General features: G+C 40.7%; 2 protein-coding genes across 2 annotated transcripts; both read left to right on the top strand.

Annotated features, from left to right (window-relative positions):
• The first annotated feature begins 4,532 nt into the window (after positions 1 to 4,532).
• LOC122638811 lies at positions 4,533 to 5,276 on the top strand. The gene has a single exon (XM_043831658.1). It carries the CDS (start codon positions 4,533 to 4,535, stop codon positions 5,274 to 5,276), a length of 744 nt encoding a protein of 247 aa, XP_043687593.1.
• Positions 5,277 to 5,426: 150 nt separating this feature from the next.
• LOC122638810 lies at positions 5,427 to 7,743 on the top strand. The gene is made up of 3 exons (XM_043831657.1): positions 5,427 to 5,982; positions 6,143 to 6,600; positions 6,739 to 7,743. Exons 1-3 carry the CDS (start codon positions 5,427 to 5,429, stop codon positions 7,741 to 7,743), a joined length of 2,019 nt encoding a protein of 672 aa, XP_043687592.1.
• The last annotated feature ends 17,419 nt before the right edge of the window (positions 7,744 to 25,162 follow it).

Here is a 25,162-nt window from a genome sequence, read left to right as displayed (position 1 = left end):
TTGGCCCGCAAATTGAGGCAAAACCCTAAAACACCAACTTTGGCATTTTATGCATGCAAATCGAGGTAAGACCATCAGATACCAAACCGAGGCGAGGCCATAAGATATCAAACATGGTATCTTTTAGCATGCAAATCGAGACAAGACCCCAAAACACTGACTTAGGCATTTTTAGGCACGCAAATCGAGTTGAAAGTCGTCAGATACCAAACCGGATATCTTTTGACACATAAATCGAGGCAAAACCCTAAAACACCAATTTTTAGGCATGCAAATCGAGGCAAGGCCGTCAGATAACAAATCGGGTATCTTTTGGCATGCGAATTGAGGCGAAACCCTAAAACAACAACTTAGGCATTTTTAGGCACCCATACCGAGGTAAAGTCGTCAAATACCAAATCCGGTATCTTTTGGCATGTAAATCGAGGTAAAGCCGTCAGATACCAAACTGGTTATCTTTTGGCACACAAATCGAGGCAAAACCCTAAAACACCAATTTTTAGGCATGCAAATCGAGGCAAGGCCGTCAGATAACAAACCGGGTATCTTTTAGCGTGCGAATTGAGGCGAAACCCTAAAACAACAACTTAGGCATTTTTAGGCACCCATACCGAGGTAAAGTCGTCAGATACCAAATCGGGTATCTTTTGGAGTGCAAATCAAGGTAAAGCCGTCAGATACCAAATCGGGTATCTTTTGGCACATAAATTGAGGCAAGACCATCATATATCAAACCAGGTATCTTTTGGCGTGTAAGTTGAGGTAAGGTTGCCAGATACCAAATCGGATATCTTATGACACGCAAATCGAGGCGAGACCCCAAAACACTGACTTAGGCATTTTTAGGAACGTAAATTGAGGCGAACCCCTAAAACACTACTTAGGCATTTTTAGGCATGCAAATCAAGGCAAGGTCGTCAGATATCAAACAGGGTATCTTTTGGCGCATGAATTGAGGCAAAACCCTAAAACACCAACTTAGACATTTTTTAGGCACACAAATCAAGGTAAAGCCATCAGATACCAAACCGGATATCTTTTGGTGAGCAAATTGAGGTAAAGCTATCAGATACCAAATCGGGTATCTTTTGGCGCACAAATCGAGGTGAGGCTGTCAGATACCAAATCGGGTATCTTTTGGCACACAAATCGAGGCAAAACCCTAGAACACTAACTTAGGCATTTTTAGGCATGCAAATCGAGGCAAGGTTGTCAGATTCCAAACAAGGTATCTTTTGCATGAATCGTGGCAAGGCTGTCAGATTCCAAACAGGGTATCTTTTGGCGCCTGAATCGAGGCAAAACCCTAAAACACCAACTTAGGTATTTTTAGGCATGCAAATCGAGGTAAAGCCATCAGATACCAAATCGGGTATCTTTTGGTGCACGGATCGAGGCAAAACCCTAAAACACCAACTTAGGCATTTTTAGGTACGTGAAACGAGGTAAAGCCGTCAGATATCAAATTGGTATCTTTTAGTGCACGAATCGAGGTCAAGTCATCGTCATATAACACGTTGGGTATCTTTGGCACGTAAATAGAGGCAAGGCCGTCAGATACCAAATCGGGTATCTTTTGGCACACAAATCGAGGCAAGACCGTCAGATACCAAACCGGATATCTTTGGGCACACGAATCGAGGTGAAATCCTAAAACACCATCTTAGGCATTTTTAGGCACACAAACCGAAGTAAAAGCCATCAGATACCAAACTGAGTATCTTTTGGTACGTAAATTGAGGTAAAGCCGTCAGATACCAAATCAAGTATCTTTTGGCACACAAATCGAGGCGAGTCCCCAAAACACCAACTAAGACGTATCTGACGACCTTGCCTCAATTTGCGTGCCTAAAAATGCCTAAGCTGGTGTTTTAGGGTTTCGCCTCGATTTGTGCCCCAAATGATATCTAGTTTGGTATTTGATAGCCTTGCCTCGATTTATGGGCCAAAAGATATTCGATTTGGTAGCTGACAACCTTGCCTCGATTTGTATGCTAAAAGATACCCGTTTAGTATCTGACGACTTTACCTCGATTTGTGCATCAAAAGATACCCGGCTTGGTTTCTGATGACTTTACCTCGGTTTGCATACCTAAAAATGCATGCTGGTGTTTTAGGATTTTTATCTTGATCCGCATGCCAAAAGATACCTAGTTTGGTATCTGACGGTCTTACCTCGATTTGCGTGCAAACGCCTAAGTATGTGTTTTAGGGTTTTGCCTCGATTTGCATGCCTAAAAATGCCTAAATTGGTGTTTCAGGGTTTTGCCTCAATTTGCACATCAAAAGATATCCGGTTCGGTATCTGATGACTTTGCCTCAATTCACGAGCCTAAAAAATGCGTAAGTTGGTGTTTTAGGGTTTTGCCTCAATCTACGCATAAAAATTACCCACTTTGGTATTGCACGGCTTTGCCTCGATTTGCGTGTCTTAGAATGCCTAAGTCCGTATTCTACTGTGGTATTTAACAAACGCTACATAATTAAATAAATGCTAGTAAATACAAGTTAGGATAAGTGTGCTTACCACATGTGACTGCCCCCAGATGGCGCAGCAGATATGTCGAGAAGTGTCCCTCAAGGTCGCCGTGGATGGGTACCACCCCGCCTGATCATCTGTGTCGGTCGTATCTAGCAGTGGACCGTGCGATGACTGTCGAGGACGTCTGCGGAAAGCCATGAAGAAGTCTCACTCGAAAATAGGAAAAATACAAAAAAAAATTGGCAGGGTCTGGCAGCAAAAACAGGGTTAGAAATAGAGGGGGGGCCTCTATTTAAAGACTGACAGGGCTGTGACCACGACGCCGTGGAGGTTATAGAGGGGGGGCCTCTATTTAAAGACTGACAGGGCCGTGACCACGACGCCGTGGAAACCTCCACGGCACCGTGGAAAGTCCCCCACGGTGCTGTGGAGGATTCTCCATAGTGCCGTGCTCATGGCCATGGTGCTGTGACCCCGATGCCATGGAGCAGCGGTGCCGCCCAAGTCCACGGTGCCGTGGAACTTAAAAAAACAAAAAAAATAAATTTGTGTGATGTATATGTATATATATATGTACATAGATGTGCATGTATATATATGCAGCTCCACACAATTATTACCCCCAGTTTGGAAATATTGACTCTTTTCAACAATCGCACCCGTTAACCAAACACAATCCCTGTTGTCCCCCTCCCTCTTTCTCTCAATCAGAAGTCTAGAACGATGCCAAACACTCCGTTGCAATCCTTCAACCGCAACGTTCGACAGATTCCCCAACGGTTATTCCGCTGCTGGAAATCCCGCCTCAGTCAGGGCTCCTCTCTGCGACCGTCATCTTTAGGGTTCTTGTTATTGCCGCTGCAACTCCCAAACCGAACGAACTCTCGAGAAATCTTGAAAGCCAAAGATAGAGTTGATTTGTTTCAGGCTTTCACCATCAGCGCAGCATGATCCGTGCATGTGCGGGTTGTAATATTCGTCGCCACCGCTTCACGGCTGCAATCTCCCCACTGTTACCAGAATCCAACATGTAAGTTTTCTGGCTTTTTTTCCTATTCAAGTCTCTATTATCTCTCCTTCCCCATCCCTCTCTCTAACTTACTCCCCTACAGTTCTACTTCAGAAGTCAGGTACAATTCCAGAGGTTATTAAAGTTTGCTTTGATATGGTTTGGGGCTCAATCAATTACTGAAGCAATTTGCGAAAATTATAATTGTGATGAATGTTTCTCTTTGATCTAGAATTGTGAATCCGACCAGTGCATCCATGGATTCCCTTTTCTTGTCATGCTCATTTTTGGAAGTTTCTGATTTATAGGTTGAGCATTTAGATGGGTTTGTCTTTTTCTTTTTCTTTTTTTTTGTTTTTTTTTTTAAAAATTACTTCTCATATATGTTGTGTCTTTTCCCTCTCCTAAACCGGAATTCACGTAGATTTCTGATTTCAGTTATAATTTGTTTGTTAGTTTCTTCTAATTCTGTTTCTAATGGGTTTGATATGAGGTTCTGATTGGGTTTTAGGCGCATCCTGTAATTTTAATTCATTCGTTATAATGATGTATTAACACCTATGAAACATGAAAGTTTGCCCATTAGTATTGGAATCTAAAATGCCACCTATAACTAAACTATATCCTAATCTACTAAGAAAATACCCTTGAATCATGGGAATTGAAACACATTCGATCCCAAGTTGCGCTAATGCAAAATGCCAAGTGATTCAAGTCCTAGGTAGGCCCTTCCTATTCTGGAACCAAAGTCTTGCCAGATGGAACTTTCTGATTGTTACATTCACAACCACCCTTGAAAAAAAGTTATAGTCACTGTATGACTTAAACTATGGTCAATCTCATATTTCTTTTCTACTTTCCAAATGAATGTTTGATGTATACTCATTTGTGTCATGTCTGGTAAATCTGTATATATTCCAAGTATGGAAGGTTCTAACTGAGATTTTGGCGCATGTTAGCTAAAGTGGGGCTCTATAGGCACAGGATAAGACTTTCGTCTCTTTCAGGAAACCCTAGCCGCAAGGCGACTCAGGGTTGACCATGGGGGATCCTCCTCGGGAGGAGTGGCCTAATTCTTCCATGCAACGCACTTTGTATGCATCTATGGTGTCCAGAGGTTTGGCGCTTGAGCCTGCGATGGTTCCCATGAGGTGTCCCTCCACTCATATGGGCTGCCCGGCCATGATCTTCACCCAAGAAGTGATTGACCGATCAAAAATCCCCTTTAGGCATTCCCTTATTGCCAAGTGCACATATGGAAGGCCATCCTTATTTGATGTGAAGGCGGGGTTTCAGGCTTCTCTTCACTTGGCTGCGGATGTGGCAATCTCCAGTTTAGATCAGCGACACCTCCTGCTTCGATTTGTGGATCGCTCCGACTTCGTGAAGGTCTGGTTGAAGGAACAATTACACATAAAGGGGTATCTGTTTAGGTTCTTCAAGTGGACTCGGCACTTCAGGCCGGGCAATGAGTCCCCCATCGTCCCGGTGTGGATCTCTTTCCCGGGGATGTCGGTGAACCTGTATCAAGGCAATTTCCTGCTCTCTGTGGCAGGTGCGATTGGAAAACCCATCAAGGTAGATGGAGCGACTGCGGGTTGCTCGTGCACGGTTGCGGCAAGAGTTTGCGTGGAGCTTGACTTGCAAGAGCATCATCCGGATAGAGTTTGGGTTGGCTGTGGAACGGAAGGTTTTTTCCAGAAGGTCGTATACGAGCACATTCCGGTGTACTGCAGTGTGTGTTTCAAGGTGGGTCATTATGCGGCGAGTTGTAGGAGGGGCTAAGGTAAGGGTATTGATTGAGGCTTGGTCAGCGATAAGGAGAAAGGTTTAAACACGGAGGTGGTTTAGAGGGGCATTGGCGAGGGGGATCCCCTTGAGGCGATTGGGGTTGAAGGCTGGGGTGGTGTGAACCATGGGGGGTTGGGCGAGGAGATGGAACACAATGTCGAGGGCATGGAGAGGTGCACTCCGGGTGTGGACAATAGGGAAATGGTGGCTCACTCAACTGTGTTCACGCGTCTGCAGAATGACTTGCGCACGCTTGGGAATCAGGCAGGTGTGCAGAGGGATGGGGTTAACAGAGAATCGTTACCTGAAGCTGTTCTTGAGGAGGGATGCACGCGGTCGCATCCTACTAGTATGGAGAGGGCTGAGCCCTGGTTGGTGTTGGCACAGGATCATGGTGTTTGTATTGAGGGGTCGACTTCTAAGGTAGGAGAGAAGGAAGGCGTGGGCCTGCTACAGACGGAGTGCGTAGAAGGGGAGTTATGCACTGTTCTCGACCAGGGTGTGGAAGACTCGCATGAGCTTGGTTTGCTACAGAGGCCGCCGTGTGCTCAGTTTCGTGGCTGTGCAGGGGCTCCTAAGGATGATACTTGGTTGGAGGTGGGCCCCCCTATTGAGGGCGACCGACAGACCACGCTTCAAGCGTTAAGAGCTTTTGGGTGCTCCTTACAGAGAAGGGTTAATGGAGTGAGCAGGTTCCTGAGTGATAATCAGTAGGGGTATGGTGAGCCCCACTGGTCACTGTATCGACATCTCAGCCAGCCCTCGAGGGGCGTCGCATCACCCGAAGCATGGGCCCAGGGATTAGGAAACCTGCCTGATATTTAGAATGAATTTTTTATTCTGGAACTATCGCGGTATAGGCAACAAGCCCACGGTTAGAAGGTTGAAGCCGTTGGTTAAGGAGTACAAACTGGATTTGGTTGCAATTGCTGAGCCGAAGATCTCTTTTGACAATGCATCTCAGGTTATGAGAAGTTTAAATATGCAGCAATGTGTGAATAATGGCCCGGAGGGTGCGAATAGACTGTGGATCTTTTGGAAGGAACATGTCAAGGTGGAGGTGGTGGGAATTCAGGCCCACTTCGTGTCTTTGGCCTGTGAAACCACTGGGTCTAGTGGTAGATTCGGTCTTACTATGGTCCATGCCCCTTGCTCCTTGGAGGATAGGAGGCTAGTCTGGGAGGCTCTTGGTAATGCGCTGGTCTCAGTGGACTACCCCTGGGCGGTTTGTGGTGACTTTAACGCAGTTTTGGACCCCCAGGAGAAGCTTGGAGGTGGTCCTCCCTGTGGGGCTTCGATGGAGGATTTTGGTTCTTTTGTGAGTAGATGTGCTTTAGTGGATGCAGGCTTTGAGGGGAACTGCTTTACGTGGTCTAATGGGCAGGGAGGGGGTAATTTGATTAGGGCCAGGCTAGATAGAGTGCTCTGTAATCTTGCTTAGCTTGCTTCTTTCCAGGTGTCGAGGGTTCAACATTTGAACAGGACCTGCTCGGATCATGCCCCTATTTGTGTGGAGCTTTCTACAACTCAGACGCGTTTTTATGCTCCTTTCAGGTTCCAACAAATGTGGATCCATCACCTGTCATTCAGAGACTTTGTGGCAGACTGTTGGAGAGCGAGTTTTGTAGGGACCCCTCTCTCTGTGTTGTTTTTAAAGTTAAAGTTTCTTCGAGGCAGGCTCGAAGAATGGAATAGGGAGTGTTTTAGCAACATCCACCAGAATGTCCATGGTGCGGAGGATACGGTGTCCAGAGCTGAGTTTGACTTTGAGTCGGATCCTACTGAGCAGGCTCAAAATGCACTTCAGGGCACCCGCAATAATTTAAATCTAACCCTGTTACAGGAAGAGATTTTCTGGAAGGAGAAGTCTAGAGTTAAATGGTTAAAGGAGGGGGAAAGAAACACAAAATTTTTCCATGCAGTGGTAAATGTGAAATGTAAACGGAGTGGCATTGGGAAAATTAAAAATGGGCAGGGGGAGTGGATTCAGGACTGGGAGGTGGTTAAGGCGAAAGCTATAAGATTCTTCAGGGATAGCTTTGCTTCGGGCCAAACCACGAACAATGAGGAAATGTTGAGTGCCATCCCAGTGATTATCTCGGCGGAGGAGAACATGATGCTTACGGCTTCGCCTCATTTTGAAGAGGTTAAGGAGGCTGTTTTCGCTCTTTCTAAGGATAGTGCTCCAGGTCCAGATGGATTCACAGGGCATTTTTTTACAGCTTGTTGGGATATTGTAGGAGCAGATGTCTGGGTAGCGGTTAGAGATTTCTTTGAGGGAGGTTTTGTCCCTCGCAGCTTCACGTCTTCTCATCTCACGCTCATCCCCAAGAAGGGGGTACCTGAAACTATGGCAGACTTTAGACCGATAAGCTTATGCAATTTCTCTTATAAGATTATTGCCAAGGTTTTGGCTTCTAGGCTGGCTGTTCTGCTCCTGCATGTTATCTCTAAGGAGTAAGGAGCTTTTGTTAAAGGTCGATGTATACATGAAAGCATTGCCTTAGTTCAGGAGGTGACCCAGGAGATTAATAGAAGCACTCGAGGTGGAAATGTAATCTTGAAGCTGGATATGGCTAAGGCCTATGATCGACTGGAGTGGGGTTTTTTGGTGGAGGTGTTATGCAGGTTCGGCTTTTGCACGGAGTGGATTCGCCTTATTGAAAAGACCTTGCAAAATTACTGGTTCTCTATTCTGCTAGACACAGGGCCTACTGGGTATTCAAATCCACAAGAGGGCTTAGGCAGGGGGACCTCCTCTCTCCTCTCTTGTTCGTTCTGGCGGAAGAGGTTCTCAGTAGAGGACTTACAAATCTGTTTGCAGCTAGCAAGGCGGGTTCACTTGCCAGTGCCTCACCTTGAATGTATATTCTTCTCCATTGTTTTGGCAACCTTGAGATGGATTACTATCTCTCTCTCTCTCTCTCTTCAATTTCCCCCTCTACTAAAATCTATCTTCCCAAGATATATGATGCCACACGTGCATTTGCACGTGCGAGTTTGCTAGTATATATATATATATATATATATATATATTTGTAAAACTTCTAACTCTTTTTATCTCTTATTGTTTTCTTATAGCCATGTATTCAAGTAGAGCCGGTGGTGCTTTAAGAAACGCCTTGGCTAGCAAACACCGACGGCAAGAGCCACCTTCATCATCATCATCATCATCCTCATCATCCGAGGATGAGATATACCATATTTCATCAGAAGAAGAAGAGGAAATGGGTGAATTTGATGAGTTTTGATTCTCAAGTTACCCAAACTCACAGAAATAGGATGACTACTGATTGAAGAAAGTGGAGAATGGTAAGGAGATCAAGGTAGAGGATCTCAGGAGGTTTAAGGTTTATGAGTGGTTCAACGCATTGGGTTGGGCACCCATGTTGTCACTTGAATTTCCTTGTTACCTGAATTTGGTGAGGCATTTTTCTTGCAATTTGTGTGTTGCAACAAGTGATGGACACCCTGGTTATGATTGAGGAGTAAGGTTAAAGGAGTTCACATTTTGCTTACCTCACGACGGTTGGCTACTATATTGGTTATTTCTATGGATGGGGAGTAGTTCTATTTCAGACCAAGGATTGACACCTTGATCATCATTCCATTGGAAACTCGCCAGCAAGCGTACCAAGAACTCATAGGCACTGACCGAATCCCCAAGTCTGAGTATTACACCCGTACCCCAACCATGCTAATCTAACAACACCTTAATGAGTTATATGTAATGTTTGCACATTAATAATACCTAATTATACTCCCCATGTGTGTATGAGCCCCCTCGAGAAGACCCCACTCCTATTGGAGTGGAATTGCCCTTGAATTACTCTTTGTGGATCATGCAACAGAAGCCAGTGGACGGTGCATATCATTCGTAGACCTATCGTTCGCTCTGTGTAAAATGCCCAAAATTCGTATGGTCTTGTCTTAGATCATCAAGGCTCGAGCCTAGGGCTCCACCCTAGGTTAGCTCAACTCCCTTATGACCTAATGTGACTATCTTAACCCCAAGATAGGTACTCTACATCCCATTTGGGATCCTATGTGTTTAAAATACATTTTGGGCATTAAAACACCCCCAAACCAAATACACCCTAGCTTCCTTAGTTAACCTGAGCCAAACCCTACCCCTCCTCTCATTTCTCTCATTTCTAAACCTTAAGGAAGAGAGGAAAACTCAGAGAGCTCAGCTTGGAGGGAAGAAGAAGGAGAAGAGAAGAAGACGAAGTAAAAGAGAAGAACCTCAACCCCATTTTGAGCTACCCTTGAGCTCATCTCACTCCCTCTAGGTTGCCATACACCTACCTTGGAGTTAGAGCTCGTGGAAGAGGTGGATTGAAGCTCAAATCCAGCTTAGAATCTTACATCCTTGCTGTGCCAAGCTCACCTCATTGTAAGTAAGCTAGACTATGTAGTTCCTAGCCTAATCTCCTTAGCATTTGATTGGAATAACACTTAATCTCTATCCTAAGCTGAGGGCTTCTTGCTTTACAGTAGTGAGAACTTCTATTGAATTATTTTTATGCCAATTGAAGACCTCAAATGGCTAATTCCTTGACTCATGGCCAAACCACCATGAAACCCCATGTAAGAGCCTCCAATTTGGGGATTTGGATGCTTAGAACCCAAACCCTCATAGGGAATTCTAATTGGATCAAATCCCTAGGTATAATAGCTTCCTTGGAGGCTAGGAGCATCCTCTCATAGACTCCTGTAGGCCCCATGGCCACTGGCCAAGAGATGAATCGAGCTCAAGCCAAATTGCTGCCAATTTGGCTTGAGCGGACGATACAACAAGCGGATGATACCGCTCAGAAAACAAAGCATCATCCATTGTTTCCCAGTGAACCCACTGACTGTACAGTCCACTGGCCTACAGACGATGTGCACAATCTGTACTATCTATCGTCCGCTCAGGCCATTTGATGTTGACTTGGAGTTTTGACTCTTGACTTGGTACTCAGACCCTCTCTCACCTATTATATGTTTACTTAATAACATCTTAGGGTAATGTACACCTATGACGTAGGACGTGCACTACACGGAACCCATGATTACTTATGCTTCGACGATTGTGAGTGGATTGAACTTATGAACTATTTTATGGAATGTTTCTCATTAGGCATGTGTTTAGGATATGCATAATGATGTGGTATGATTACTATGCATGCTATGCCTTATGGAATAATGTGAACATGATGAGATACAATTATGTTAGTTGATATTTGGCTGAAACTTTAATTTTGGATACTATATAAATGATGATATAAATGGTATAAAATATGAATATGTGTTGGGATGCAAGTGCCATGAGTGGGCGCTAGACTTGTGATCGCCATGTGAGTGTTGTGAGGAGAGTGTTGTGAATGTATAATGATTATGATTCGTGTATGATGGATTGGGTTGGGTTATGACCGGCTGACCAGTATTTTGGCATCACATCTGCCATATTATTATTATCTAGGCTACACATGCGTATACCTTTGCACCTCAGTAGTTGATTGTTGGCTAGGATATAACTTATCCAGTACTATCGCCCTTACCGATAGTGGTTTAAGTGTCGGGTAAGCCCATGGGTCCCAATCGTGTTTTTGGGGTAGCCCACCGTGAAGTTCAGGCGCCGACCATAGTTCGGGCTGAACACCAGGACTTGATTTATATCGGGGGTTTGCGGACAACCTAGTGAAGAGGTCCGATCGCGCAGGCTTCCATTGTGGCATGAGTTTTGACATTGTCAAAATTTCATCTAGATTACGACATTGTTTGTTGATGATGCTACCTGTGTTATAGTAGTACTCTACCTGACTTAGAATCTTATTGTTGGGGACAAAATGAACAAATGCATTCATGCATCATATGTGATGAGCATACTTTAGCATGCTTTATTGATGTATGTTTGTGTATGATTTAATCGCTCACTGGGCTTGTTGAAGCTCATCCCTCGGGAATATTTGTTTTTAGATGATGGTACAAGAATATATGGAGACTGATGAGGAGTCCCGATGGCCATACTTGGCTGGACACTTATGCCCGGTCATGCATTTATGGGAGACCCACCAAGGAAGGCTATGATGAAGAGCAAACTTGCGAAATGGATACTCATGGGGCTTAGTAGTTTGGGCTAGAGGCCCAGTGGCTATGAGACATTATTTTATTATGAGAGAATTTTGTGGATGTGTAATTAACTTTTAGATGATGCATTGTGGTACTCATTTATACTTTATATTTGCTTATAGGATATAATGGGATTTGAAATATCTAGATTGCTTGGAATAAAATGCCACATATGTACTTATGATATCATTTAGAATTCAAATAGTATCTTATTATTATTATTATCTTTGATTACTTCCGCTGCAACTCTGATTTGTCCTATAATTATTACTTATGGAATTTCAGTGAACATGCACTCCAAAGTGTCGATCCTGTGGTTAGGTGTGGAATACAGGGGTATTCCCATCACATTGCCCTTGTTTTGGGATAGGAGTGTGACACTGAGGTGGAGTACAAACCATCTCCAAGGATTTGGAGCCCTGTTGTCCAATACAATGTGTGCCCAAAGCGTGGGAATCGGAGTGGTATTGCCATTCTCAGGGCTTACATTATATATTATCTATATATGGCGGGCAGAGGAGGGCCCAAGATTTGTTTTCCCTACTTTCTTCTGAAGACTATGATATACCGTGCGAAGAATCCAGAGGACAATAATCTACCTTATGGGAGACTTCTTTCCAAAGTCTTTCAACACTTTAGGGTTAACTTCACTGGGGAGGAAGTAGGTGGAGAGAGGACAGAGCCAACCAACACAATGACTCTAAAAAGAATGCAATTGTTTGACAAGGCTGGTAGCAATGTGGAGGGAGGGCCACATCAAGGTGCTACTGTTGGTAGTCATGCTGGGGCCTCATCATCTCATGGACCATTGTTATCGGTTGGAGCATTTGGTTGGAAGGACATGATGGCTCGCCTTGCAACTTGGGTATGGGGCTTGTTAATATATCTATTCGGATGGATCAGGGCTTCGTGAGAGTGGAGGGCAAATTGGGTACAATGGAGTGGAGGCTGGATTTCTGGGATGCCCATTTTTGGGTTGATTCATGTCCACCGCCACAAGCATAAGACCCACCTCAGGAGTAGACCTAGGCATTAAGATTTTTTGAAGTTTTCTAGTTATTCTTATGCCTTGTTTCTCTTTTCCTTTTCTCACTTGTATGTTTTTTTATTCTTGAAAACCTGATGTAATATATTAATCCAGAGCATAAGCTTTTACATAAGGTTTTCAGGACTAAAAAAAAATACAACTGATAAAAGGAAAAGAGAGAAACAATATATATATATATATATATATATTGTTGGCTTTTGCACTGACTAGTCTCCTATGGTGTTCTTCTACCCCCATTTGTTTTTACATTCTTCAAAAATTTTAGTTTCTTGATCCTAAATTTCATTTTTATTACTTCCATCGCTTGCGACTGCAAATAGAGCTCCACGCTCTGATACCAAGTGTTAAACCCGTGTCCAAACATACGGGTTAATTTGAATTTTTGTTGAGGGTCTGGAAACCGAGGTCAAAGCTACCAGTACACTATGGTGCATTGATCCCATGGTTGAATTTAATGAGGTAGCCCCGTGGTGAGAACCTACATACCATTAAGAAGGCGAACACCAACTCCTTATAATTATAAAGTTCGCCATCAAATGTACAACCTAAGGTAGGTACCATCCCTTGATTTCTAGGGCCCTACCCAAGTACATGATACATTAGGCCTTTGAAATATTTAGGGAAGGTTAATAGGCGAAAACATTAACAATAGGGTCATTCAACATTGTTTCATTAAGGAAGAAAGAAGAATAAAAGAGAGGCCTAGGCTCCAAAAGTTAGCTTGAGTGTGAGAAGCCAAGCTCAGAATCCTATCAAATTGCTCCCACTTTCTAAGGTAAAGACCCCAACCTAGTTAAATTCTTTCTCCCAACCTAGTCTTAAACATAGGGTTGGTTGGTATTCTGGAACTAAAGATAAGAAGTTAACACCCATCATGCTTGCATATGTTCTATCTTGTTTTGGGTTAATTATAAACCCAATTCCTTTGCATGCATGCTTAAACCCAATCATAGGACCTAATCCTAGTTCTAGGTTAAACTAATGATGACTCTCATCACCTTGAATGTTTGAGTTAAAGCATTTTCAGACCAAACATCAACTTGCATGTTTGATTTGATGATCAGAACTCAATTCCATACATGCATGTTAAATCTCAACACAAATATAAATTTTGCTACTCTGGCAGATTGACCCCAGCTTAGTTAAAATGATATAACTCCATAATCCAAATTTCATTTGCCTTGGTTCCAATTTTTTTAGAAACTAGACTCATAGAGCTACATTTCCTTAGAAGAAACCATTGTCCAATTATGTCTCTAAGTGAGCTGAAATTTCACTTCAAGTTTCTGTCCAAAATCGAATCCTTCTGTTGGAAAGATTGACCTTTGTTTAATAAAAATAATATAACTCCATCATTCGAACCTCATTTTCTTTGATTCCAATTTTTTTAGAAACTAGACTTATAGAGTTGCATTTTCTTAGGAGGTACCATGTGGAGGAACCAACCCCTGTGGAAGCCACAACAAAAAGTCAGCAGTACTGCATTCTCTGGATGATGCACTGGACGATTGGCCCAAAGCTCTAGAGATGCTGAAACATGTATTTTTCCATTCTAAGGTTGTGGGAACTGAGTATCTTACTTGCAAACACCTCCTATATGTACCTTGGAATTTTAGGAACCACCCCCTATCTTGGAATCCATATGGGCCCCACCCATATGGCTAAAATGGGCAAGAATCCAGCTAAAAATGCATTTTGAGTTAGGGGACTACCAAGCCAAATAGACTCTAGTACCATAAGATCTATAAATAGGGGGGCCAGCCCCATTTCAGTTGTTCCTACTATTCCTAACGTTGGAGAGAAAAAGAGAAAGAAAGAAAGAGAGGATGAAGGAAGGAAGAAGAGGAGAAGAAGAAGAAGAGAAGGCTTTGGAGCACTTGGACCTTGAAAATCCAAGGTAAGCCCTGCACCCCACGAAATTCCCTTCTCTTGTAACTCTCTTTAGGTTCTGATTTGTACCATTTCAAGTTTAGACCATGGGATCACTAATCCCTTGACCCCCATGCCCAATTTCCCATGTTATTTTAGCTTGGGAACCCAAATCCTTAAGCATGCAGCCCAACCTTCTTGTTTTTTGTATTCCTTTAAAATTTCAGAACATGAAACATCTCTGTAAGTTCTGATTCTTGCCCTTTTATAGTTTAGATTGTCAACCTCTCAAACCCCATGCTCAATCCTTCATGTATTCAAGCTTAGGAACCCAAACCCATGAACATGCAACCCAATCTCTTGCTATAAAATCTTTTCTTGAAAGTTTCTAAATATGAAACCATTTTAGATTTTAGATGTTATTGATGTTTAACTTAATTAAAATGTCAGCTCATGCTCCCTAAATCTGAATCTCATAGATTAGACCCAAACCCCTCTTTGATTGCTTCCTTTAAATTTGCAGAACTTGAACTTATCATGTATGCTAAGTTGCAGTCATGAAAATGTCTAATTAAACATGTAATTAATGAGTTCAAACCATGGGTTTGTAAGATAGAACTCATTCCTATGCATGCATGTTCAATCTTTTCATTTAAATATGTAAATTGTCATAAATGATAAGCTAGGAGCATGTATCTCTACATGCATGCAATGTTTAGCATGTTATGGCTTAGGATCATTGCTGTAATAGGTATATATAACTGTTATTATGTGACTTATAGGAATAAGAGGGGCTGCATGATCGATCTCAGCCTTGCATGCTTAAATTACTTGGTGTTTGAACCCAACCCATCAACCAATTAGTAAACCCTATTTAGGAATCCATAAAGCCATTGCATTAGCTTAATTATAAGTAATGCTACCCCCTGAAATCATCCCAAATCAAAGATGGGAAGAATCCAACAACAAAAAACAAAGTCCTAAGCAAGGAAACCCGTGTCCAATAGGGACTGGATGATGCACTGGATGTTTGGTCCAAACGTCCAGTGAATCATCCAATGTTGCTGTACTTGGTCAAAACTGAACTTAGCCTATTGGACCATCAGCCGCAGGCCTAGGACAGTATAGGGTGCATGAAAATCACTTCAAAGCCTTGCCCCAACCATCCTTGTTGATAACCATACCCTGAGTGTATCAGTGGATTGAAAAAGTGGTCAGAAACCCACACTGTAACCTAAGCCAAACCTGGGAAAGGAACCATGCTACTATTTTCCAAAATTGCTGAACAATGAATAAGCAAACCTAAACCAATCCTGGAACTCTAAGACCCTTTTGAGACAGTGTTTGACATTTTCTAATGGTCTTAACATAGGTTATAACCCCGAACACGAGGTGCAGTGTCAGACACCAACTGAGACCGAGCCGGTTGAAGAACAAACCGGATTTGCACAAGGTGAGTGGAATTACACCATTGATGTAGGTGTAGTATGACTGATGAGTCATGACAACAATAACAAAAATATTTACTATTTTATTTATTTTAATTGCTTATAAATGCCAATGTTATACAAGTGAAAATGCTAGATTGGATGCCGTAGCCGGCTTAGAAATGAGGCCAGTGGTAGCCCGTTGAATGGGATACAGTTGACACCACCTGACTCATAGTATGTCATATAGAATGCATTTGGTTCGGGTATCATCACCCGTGCTACGATACCTTACCAACAGGGATTTGGGCGTTGGATACCATAAAGTGTGAGGCCAATGTCCTGAAGGGCATTACTCGGTCAGTCGGCTCATCATGCCACTAGGACAGGTATGTTTGATGGCCAATCAGTTAATAGGGTTGGTGGTAGCACAGTGGTAACCTAGAGGACTGGTCAGGCTAACCATGAGAAGGGATACTGGAGCCAACCAGTCTTTTTCGATAACTCAATGGGTGTATCACAGGAAGGGGTTAGAGGCCCACACCAGGGATACATGTATTGGGGATTGTAATAGCACTTTTACCTGTCTTAGTTTTGATGCTAGGTGGCTTAATAATAATAAAGAACCTCATTTCATATACATTTGGTTGTGCTTGCATGTGCATGCATGGTTATATTTCATTCATGGGCTTGGTGGAGCTCACACTCTTGTATATTCTCTTTTAGGTGATTTTGCAGGTACTGGGTTGCCAATGGACGATGAAGCTATTGATGGAACTGTAGATCTTCCTCATGTTGTTGATCTACGAAAGTGTTGTTATTATTTGAGTTTCTCTCTTTCAAGGAGTATAATTACCATGACAATGTACTTTTCGAACATAAATGGATATGTATATGGTATTGTGAATTCACCTAGAGGGAGGATGAATAGGTGAACCTAGGGAATTATAAAAACTTATGCGAAAATTAAAATAAAACACCAAAGTTAAGACAAGCAATAATTATAAATGACACAAAGGATTTATAGTGGTTCGGCCAAGCTTGCCTACATCCACTCCGCTCACCTTAGAGAGAATTTCACTATGTCAAATCTTGAGTAAAAGCAAGAGGACTAGTACAACTCTTAAGAAATGAGCAAGAGAACTTAACAACAACTAATCTTGATTATTGAGCAAGAGGACTCATCCTACTTTTGATTCCGAGCAAGAGAACTCAAAACAACATGTAAAATGTAAATAAATACTAAGATTAAAGTTACCTCAACCTTAGTGAAGCTTTGCTGCCTTTCAAACTATGAAGCTTTAATGCAAGTTGTATGAAGGGAGCCCAGTGAGACTTGATGCTTTGAATTGGTACTTGAATTCTCACTTGAGATTGACTTGTTTTTGGAGGCTCTTGATTGTAATTAATAGTGATGATTAGAGCCTAAAACAAGTGGGTATTTATAGTCTAAGAGGCTTGAATTAATTAGGAATCTAAGTAAGGATAAGATTCCATAAGCCATATATAATCCGGCATGCTGGATGGGAATCCGGTATGCCGGATCACTTAATTTCCATTTTTAAACACAGAAATAACGGTAAAATTAAGCTCAGTATTATACTTATCCGGTATGCCGGATCAGGGTAAAAAGCAGGCAAATAGGATCCAGTATGCTGGATCCTTATCCAGCTTGCTTAAGTGAGCCATTGTGACCACTTTTTCTGAGATTCCCATTAATTCGGTATGCCGGATTGGGCATTTTCAGGATAAATGGTCCAGTAATGATAAGGGGATGATTTGGGAGGGTTTCAGCACCAAAAAGTCCAATGTCTAAGGGGTCAATTATCCACCTAAGGACATTCTAAATGGATTTATTCATGCATGTGTGCATTACATCAATTGTGACTTAACTATTACACAAGTTTAAATACAAAGTCTTCAAATCTTCAATCTTCAAAGTGCTTAATGCCTTTAGTCTTCAAGTTTAAACTTTCAAGTCTTGAAATGTCTTTGAGCAATGTTCTTCTTGTATGCTCTTGTGTATTTGTATACGCACCCCCTCACTTGGTGCTATGCTTCAAATCTAAATAACTTTAAACACAAGCATTAGTCCAAAGGTGGTCTTATTTGTTATCATCAAAACATCTTTGTCATCTTAAGGATGACTTGGAGTGTATAGGGCCATTTGCATTTCCCTAACAATCTCTCCCTTTTTGATGATGACAAATACTCCATGTAAATAAAATAGTGGAGCAAATAACAATGCAAAGAAATAAGAGACAATGTATAAGAACAATTTCATCATTCATATTAAACAATGTGGATCCATTACAATTTATTTATTCCAAGACCAATACTTCTCCCCCTTTGTCATTGTCAAAAAGAGGGGCATTTCACATTATGCATTATGATCAAAGGGTGGAAGGGGTGGAATAGAGCTTGAGGCACCGAAAAAAGGTGGTTGAACTCCTTGAGGAGTGGCTCCCGGTGTGTCAAGAGAGAGATGATGAAGATTGAAAGCAAGTGAATGAATAGCATTGAGGATTTTATCTTGGCGCACATTTAAAGAGTCAAATCTGGTCCTCACATCATTGCGGAGAGATGTCACATCCCCTTGAATTCGTTATTGACCAAATTCAAGTTCCATGATACGAGTATTTACTTCGTCCATGTAATCATTGATGCTTGTAACCCATTCTTGTAAGGATGCCGGAATGCCTTCTAGATCTTGACGAGGAGGAGGCACATTTGCATCCAAATCTTCTTCTTCTTCAACAAACACATCAGAGGGAGGAGGAATAGCAATAGTATGAAAGCTATTACGAGTGATGTGTTGGAAGGTCAAAATGGATTCTTCTTCTCGAGTGAGATCAATATCAGAGACTCGAAAGAGACGAGTGAGAAGCTGGCCATAAGAAAGATTGGTATGCTTTTGGGGGTGAGCACACGATTCCATATACCTCATAATGAAATATGGAAGACAAGTGGGTGTATTGGTATACACACAATAAGTGAGGTAAGCTTGAGGGGTGAGACACTTATTTCGATCGCCTCCCCGAGGAATAAAATTATGTTGAATAGTATAAGAAATGACATGGGGAATAAGGCGAAGTCTTCCAGTTACCACGGTTGCCGCTTGAGGATCATATTGCTTCAAGATGGAGGAGTAGACTTCTTCATGGTTGATGAAGTCCCTAAAGATAGTGCTTTTTGGAGTCCAAAAGATGCAAGGTCCATCATAATAGAGTCCAAGATGGCGAGCAAAATCGGCAATGGAAAGCTCTATGTGAACACTCTTCACATAAGAGTGGAGTTTCAAAGAATCTTCCGCCCCGCTGAAGTAAAGATTGGTGTAAAAGTATTTGACCAATTGAGGGTAGCAAGGTTCAGCCATGTTGAGAAAGGGTTCCCAACCAATATCTTTGAACATATCCTCAAGTCGAATACTATTGAAGGAAAAAATGTCGACTTCACGGCCTTCTTTGATTTTTTGAGCAAGGTAGAGGGGCCAATTAACACGACATTCTGGAGAGCGAAAGAGACGATCTTCCCCTGGAGCATATGGTTGTCTCGAGGAGCTTCTGGTTCTTCCCCTTTTGGATGGTTGTTGCCTGTCGGGCATAACATCCTTGCCTCTTCTACTCATATTGCAAGAGAGGTTTGAAGAGAGAGAAAGAGAAATTTAAGTTGCAAGATAGATTGAGATAAGAGAGTGAAGGTGGAGTGAATAGTAATTCAGAAAATGACAAAATGAGAGATTTATATAGGCTTGAAATCCAATGTAACAGCTATAAAATGGGCAGAAATCCAATTATCCGGTATATCGATTGATCATCCGATATACCGTTTCAAGCATTAACGGTAAAAAAACTGCCAGATATGCTGATCCGGTATACCGTTTCAGGCAAAAATAGTGAAAAAACAGTAATGGTTTTAAAAAAAAAAAAATCATTTTCAGTTATTCAAATGGGTCACACAAACCAAGTTCTCTTCTAAGAGAGCAAAATCTTTCTTCACTTAAGGGTTTTGTGAAGATGTCCGCAAGTTGCTTCTCAGTCTCAATATAGTCAAGTCGGATTTCACCTCTTTGAGCTGTATCACGTAGAAAGTGATGACAAATGTAAATGTGCTTAGCTCGAGAGTGTAAAATTGGATTCCTGCTAAGATTAATTGCACTTGTGTTATCACATTGGATTAAGGAAGTGTCAAATTTAACTCCATAGTCTTGGAGAGTTTGCCTCATCCATAGCACTTGTGCACAACATCGTCCTGCGGTGATGTATTCAGCTTCAGTGGTAGATAGAGCAACTGCATTTTGCTTCTTACTAAACCACGAAATCAAACATAATCCTAAGAAGTGACAAGATCCACTTGTACTCTTACGATCAACATGACAACCGGCAAAGTCGGCGTCAGAGAAGCTAATAAGGTTAAAGTTATTGTCCATAAGGTACCATAGGCCAATGCTTGGAGTTCCTTTCAAGTACTTAAATATCCTCTTTACAGTACTCAAATGGGATTGCATAGGTTTGGCTTAGAACCTAGTACAAGCACAGACACTAAATATTATGTCTGGTCTACTAGCCGTTAGGTAAAGTAAACTACCTATCATACCTCTATATTTGGTCAGGTCAACTGGGATTCCATCTTCATCCTTAGATAGAGTTATAGATGTACTCATTGGAGTACTAGATGACTTCTGTCCATTGATGTCAAACTTCTTTAATAGTTCCTTAAGATATTTAGTTTGACTGATGAAAATCCCATTAGGGGTTTGTTTTATTTGAAGTCCTAAAAAGAAATTCAATTCACCCATAAGACTCATCTCAAATTCACTACTCATACTCTGACTAAAATCAAGACAGAGAGATTCATTTGTAGATCCAAATATGATGTCATCTACATAAATTTAAACAAGAATTAAGTCTTTATTCTTATGTTTTACAAAGAGAGTTGTATCTATCTTACCCATTGTAAAACCATCATCGATCAAAAACTTACTTAGCTTGTCATACCATGCTCTTGGAGTTTGTTTCAAGCCATACAAGGCTTTCTTTAGCTTGTATACATGGTCTGAAAACTTTGGGTCTTCGAATCCAGGTGGTTGGATGACGTGTACTTCTTCATTGATGAAGCTATTTAAAAATGCACTCTTCACGTCCATTTGATGTAACATGATATTCTTATGAAAAGCAAATGCAAGCAACATTCTAATTGATTCAAGTCTGGCTACAGGAGCATAGATCTCATCGAAGTCAATGCCTTCTTGTTGGTTATAGCCTTAGGCAACCAATCTAGCCTTGTTTCTAGTTATGTTACCATCTTCATCAAGTTTATTTCTGAATACCCATCTAGTTCCAATAATCTTGGAGTTCGAGGGTGTTGGCACTAAGTCCCAAACTTGATTCCTTTCAAATTGGTTAAGCTCTTCTTGTATAGCAATTATCCAATTACTATCCAAAAGTGCTTCTTTAATGTTGTTGGGTTCAATAGTAGAAATGAAGGCTACATTGGAACAAACAGTTTGGATTTTACTCCTAGTTTGTATACCTTTATCTAGGTTTCCAATGATAAGGTCAAGAGGGTGGTCTTTAACAGTTCTAATCTCTTTAGGAAGTTGATGTACTTGATCATTAGGTTCATATTAAGTAACTTTTTCAACTCTTTTCCTAATTTCAAGCACTTCATCTTCATCATCTTCTTCTAGGTCTTTATACCTTTCTTTTGCCATAGATTCATCAAATCAAACATTCATAGACTCTTCCACAACTAGTGTTCTTTTATTAAACACTCTATATGCTCTACTATTTATGGAGTAGCCTAGAAAGATACCATCATCAGCTTTTTCTTCAAAATTCCCTAAGTTATCCTTAGTATTAAGAATGAAACAACCACAACCAAATACTTTGAAATAATCAACTTTAGGCAATTTGTTATAAAATAATTCATAAGGGGTCTTTAACAAGATAGGTCTTATCAAAATCCGATTTAACACATAACAAGCTGTGTGAACAGCTTCGGCCCAAAGATACTTAGGCAAGGAATACTCATTGAGCATTGTCCTAGCCATTTCTTGGATCATTCTATTCTTTCTTTCAACCACACCATTTGATTGTGGTGTTCTAGGGGCCGAGAAGTTATGAGTTATACCTTGGTTTCGACAAAACTCACCAAATTCTTCTATATTATCAAATTCACCTCCATGGTCACTTTTTATAGAAGTGATCAAGTAACCCTTTTGATTTTGTATTCTCTTGAAAAGAGCTACAATTTTCGCAAATGCATCATATTTATGTTTGAGAAAGAGGGTCCATGTGAATTGGGAGTAATCATCTACAATAACAAAGGTGTACTTCTTACCTTCAAGGCTTGTGGTTTGTATAGGTCCAAACAAGTCTAAGTGAAGTAATTGTAGAGGTCTTGAAATAGCAACAGAATTAATGGCCTTATGAGAAGCTTTTGTAAGTTTACTTTTTTGACATACCCTACAAGTGTGTTGCTTATCAAAATTCAACTTAGGTAAGTTTCTCACCAAGTTCTTGGAAGAGAGGGATTTAATAATCTTAGGATTAATATGTCCCAATTTCCTATGCCATAAGGTTGCATCATCAAACTTAAATATGAGACAACCATCATGCAAGTTGACATTAAAAGTACAGATATAAATATTATTCTTCCTACAACCCTCAAGAATCATGTTATCATTAGAATCTTTAATCTCACACTTGGAGGCATTAAAATTAACAAAATAGCCATTATTGCATAGTTGACTTATACTAAGTAAGTTGTACTTAAGGTTATCAACTAGGCTGACGTTAGAAATTACTGTACCTCCAAATTTTATCGATCCATTTTCAATGATTCTTCCTTTGCTGTTGTCTCCAAAAGATACCCATCCTCCTTTTTGTTTCTTGAGTTCCGAAAACAGCTTTGGGTTGGAAGTTATGTGCTTCGAGCAACCACTATCAATATACCATTTCATGTTGCTTAAGTGCACCTACAAGACAAGAATGCTTAATAAAACTTTGGTCCCCATTGAGTGTTGGGTCCATCATTGTTAGTATTATACATTCCTCTTGGTCTCCACATCATTTGGTGATCATTTGCCTTTTAGTTCCCATACCAACTTGTGTATGATTGAGGGTTCCAAGGTCTTTGGTTTTGAGGTATTCTATATGAACCTTGGTTATTAGGTGGTGTTTGCACCTTAGTTGGAGTTCTAGTTGGTTTTGGTACCTTTGGATGATTCCTTCTATTTTGACCATTATAAGGTCGTCTAAGATGGTGGAAGGATCAATTCATATGATGACATTCCCAAATAGTATGTCCCTTTTTGTTATAATTATTGCATACAACAATTTGAGGGTTATACGGAGTCTTCCCTTTGGGATTTGATTTGCTAAATTGAGGAGTTTTCTTTCTAGCATAACATTCCTTAATTGAGTGTCCTTTCTTTCTACAATAGTTGCAAAATTTTTTCTTTACTTTCTCACTTGTTATTTTACTTGAACTTACCTCTTTGGTGTAATTTGAATATTTGTTCATATTATAGCCTACTCCTTCCTTGTTGAAGGGTGCTTTGGAGGCATTTTCAAGTAAGATATCAAGAGTCTTTTGACCATTTGTAAATGACTCTAAGGCTTTACACAATTTCTCTTTTTTTTCTTCCAAGATATTTATTTGAGAAGTTAGAGTTGTGTTTTGGTCTTTTAGGGTGTTTATCTCCTTTAAAAGATTTTTCTTAGTAGTAGCTAGTTCCATACTACTTTGGTAAAGATCTTCAAAAGATTCTTCCAATTCTAAAAAGTCCTTATCTTTATGAGAAGGAGAAGTAGGGGTTACCTCATTTTGGGTTTCTTCATCTTCAGTAGCCATTAAAGCAAGATTTGATTGTTCCTCTTCTTCTTGTGATTCTTCATTATCCTCTTCTTCATCACTTGAATCAAAGGTGTGTTCAGCTTTGTAGGTCTTCTTGTATTTCTTCATTTTAGGGTAATCTCCTCTAAAGTGTTCTAGTTTCCTATATTATCTTTTGAAGAAGTATTAGTGTTATCCTTAGAAATACTCTTACCTTTTTGGTCCTTGGAAAATCTTCTCTAGTTGAAAGAAGTTTTGCCCTTGTTCTTCAAGAATCTTGAAAATTTCTTGGATAGATAGGCAATCTCATCATCCGAGAGTTCTCCATCATCATCGCTGAAGTCATAGGTTTTGAATGCAACAAATTTCTTCTTTGGTTCTTTAGGCTCATCCTCCTTGGTGTCTTGTTTGAGCTCCATCTCATGAGTTTGGAGTGATCCCAACTGCTCATCTAGACTTAGCTTGTCAATGTCCTTTGATTCCTTTATTGCTGTAGTCTTGGGTCTCCATTCTTTTTTAGAGAGATCTCAAAATCTTTCGAACGTTCACACCATTGGAATAAACCTTTCCTAAACCTTTCAACTTGTTCACAATGTTAGTAAAGCGAGTAAACATGGCATATATGTCTTCATCATTTTTCATTTTAAACAGCTCATATTCATTAACTAACATATCAATTTTAGATTGTTTTACTTCAGAAGTACCTTCATAAGTAATAATAAGTTTATCAAATATCTCCTTAGCGGAGTCACACATACATGTCCGGTTATATTCTTTTTCCCCTAAGACATACTGAATATAGCTTATAGCTACATAGTTGAGTTGAACCTTTACTTTTTCAGCTAGGGTCCACTACTCCGTGGGCTTGTCTACAGAGTATGGTCCATTCTCAATGACTTCCCATGCATTAATATTATTGGCGCATACGAAGTTCTTGAAGCGATTCTTCCAATAGGAGAATCCTTCACCTTCAAATAAAGGAGGTCGGGTAATGTTATATCCTTCAACCTTGCGGTTGACAGAGGATCCCATGGTCTTAAAACTCTTTGTTGGATTAAAAAAAATAATCACGGTCTTGAGCTCCTGTTTTGATACCAAATGTGAATTCACCTAGAGGGGGGTGAATAGGTGAACTTAGGGAATTATAAAAACTTATACGAAAATTAAAATAAAACACCAAAGTTAAGACAAACAATAATTAGAAATGACACAAAGGATTTATAGTGGTTCGGTCAAGCTTGCCTACATCCACTCCTCTCACCTTAGAGAGAATTTCACTATGTTAAATCTTGAGTAAGATTAAGAGGACTCGTACAACTCTTGAGAAATGAGCAAGAGAACTCAACAACAGCTAATCTTGATTATTGAGCAAGAGGACTCATCCTACTCTTGATTCTGAGCAAGAGAACTCAAAACAACATGTAAAATGTAAATAATACTAAGATTAAAGTTACCTCAACCTTAGTGAAGCTTTGCTACCTTTCAAACTATGAAGCTTTAATGGAAGTTGTATGAAGGGAGCTAAGTGAGACTTGATGCTTTGGATTGGTACTTGAATTCTCATTTGAGATTGACTTGTT

The sequence above is a fragment of the Telopea speciosissima genome, chromosome 9, assembly GCF_018873765.1.
Source record: "Telopea speciosissima isolate NSW1024214 ecotype Mountain lineage chromosome 9, Tspe_v1, whole genome shotgun sequence".
In the NCBI taxonomy this organism is placed as follows: domain Eukaryota; kingdom Viridiplantae; phylum Streptophyta; class Magnoliopsida; order Proteales; family Proteaceae; genus Telopea; species Telopea speciosissima.
The sequence above is the reverse complement of the archived record's forward strand: the minus strand, read 5'-3'. Positions and strand labels throughout refer to the sequence as shown.

What these genes read in the sequence shown, in the direction of transcription:
- LOC122638811 (XM_043831658.1), top strand. Translation starts at nt 4,533, where the DNA reads ATGGGGGATCCTCCTCGGGAGGAGTGGCCTAATTCTTCCATGCAACGC.
- LOC122638810 (XM_043831657.1), top strand. Translation starts at nt 5,427, where the DNA reads ATGGAACACAATGTCGAGGGCATGGAGAGGTGCACTCCGGGTGTGGAC. An exon ending in TGGAGTGAGCAGGTTCCTGA is followed by an intron (nt 5,983 to 6,142) that starts GTGATAATCAGT and finishes ATCGCGGTATAG; the next exon opens with GCAACAAGCCCACGGTTAGA. An exon ending in TGGAGGATTTTGGTTCTTTT is followed by an intron (nt 6,601 to 6,738) that starts GTGAGTAGATGT and finishes GCTTCTTTCCAG; the next exon opens with GTGTCGAGGGTTCAACATTT.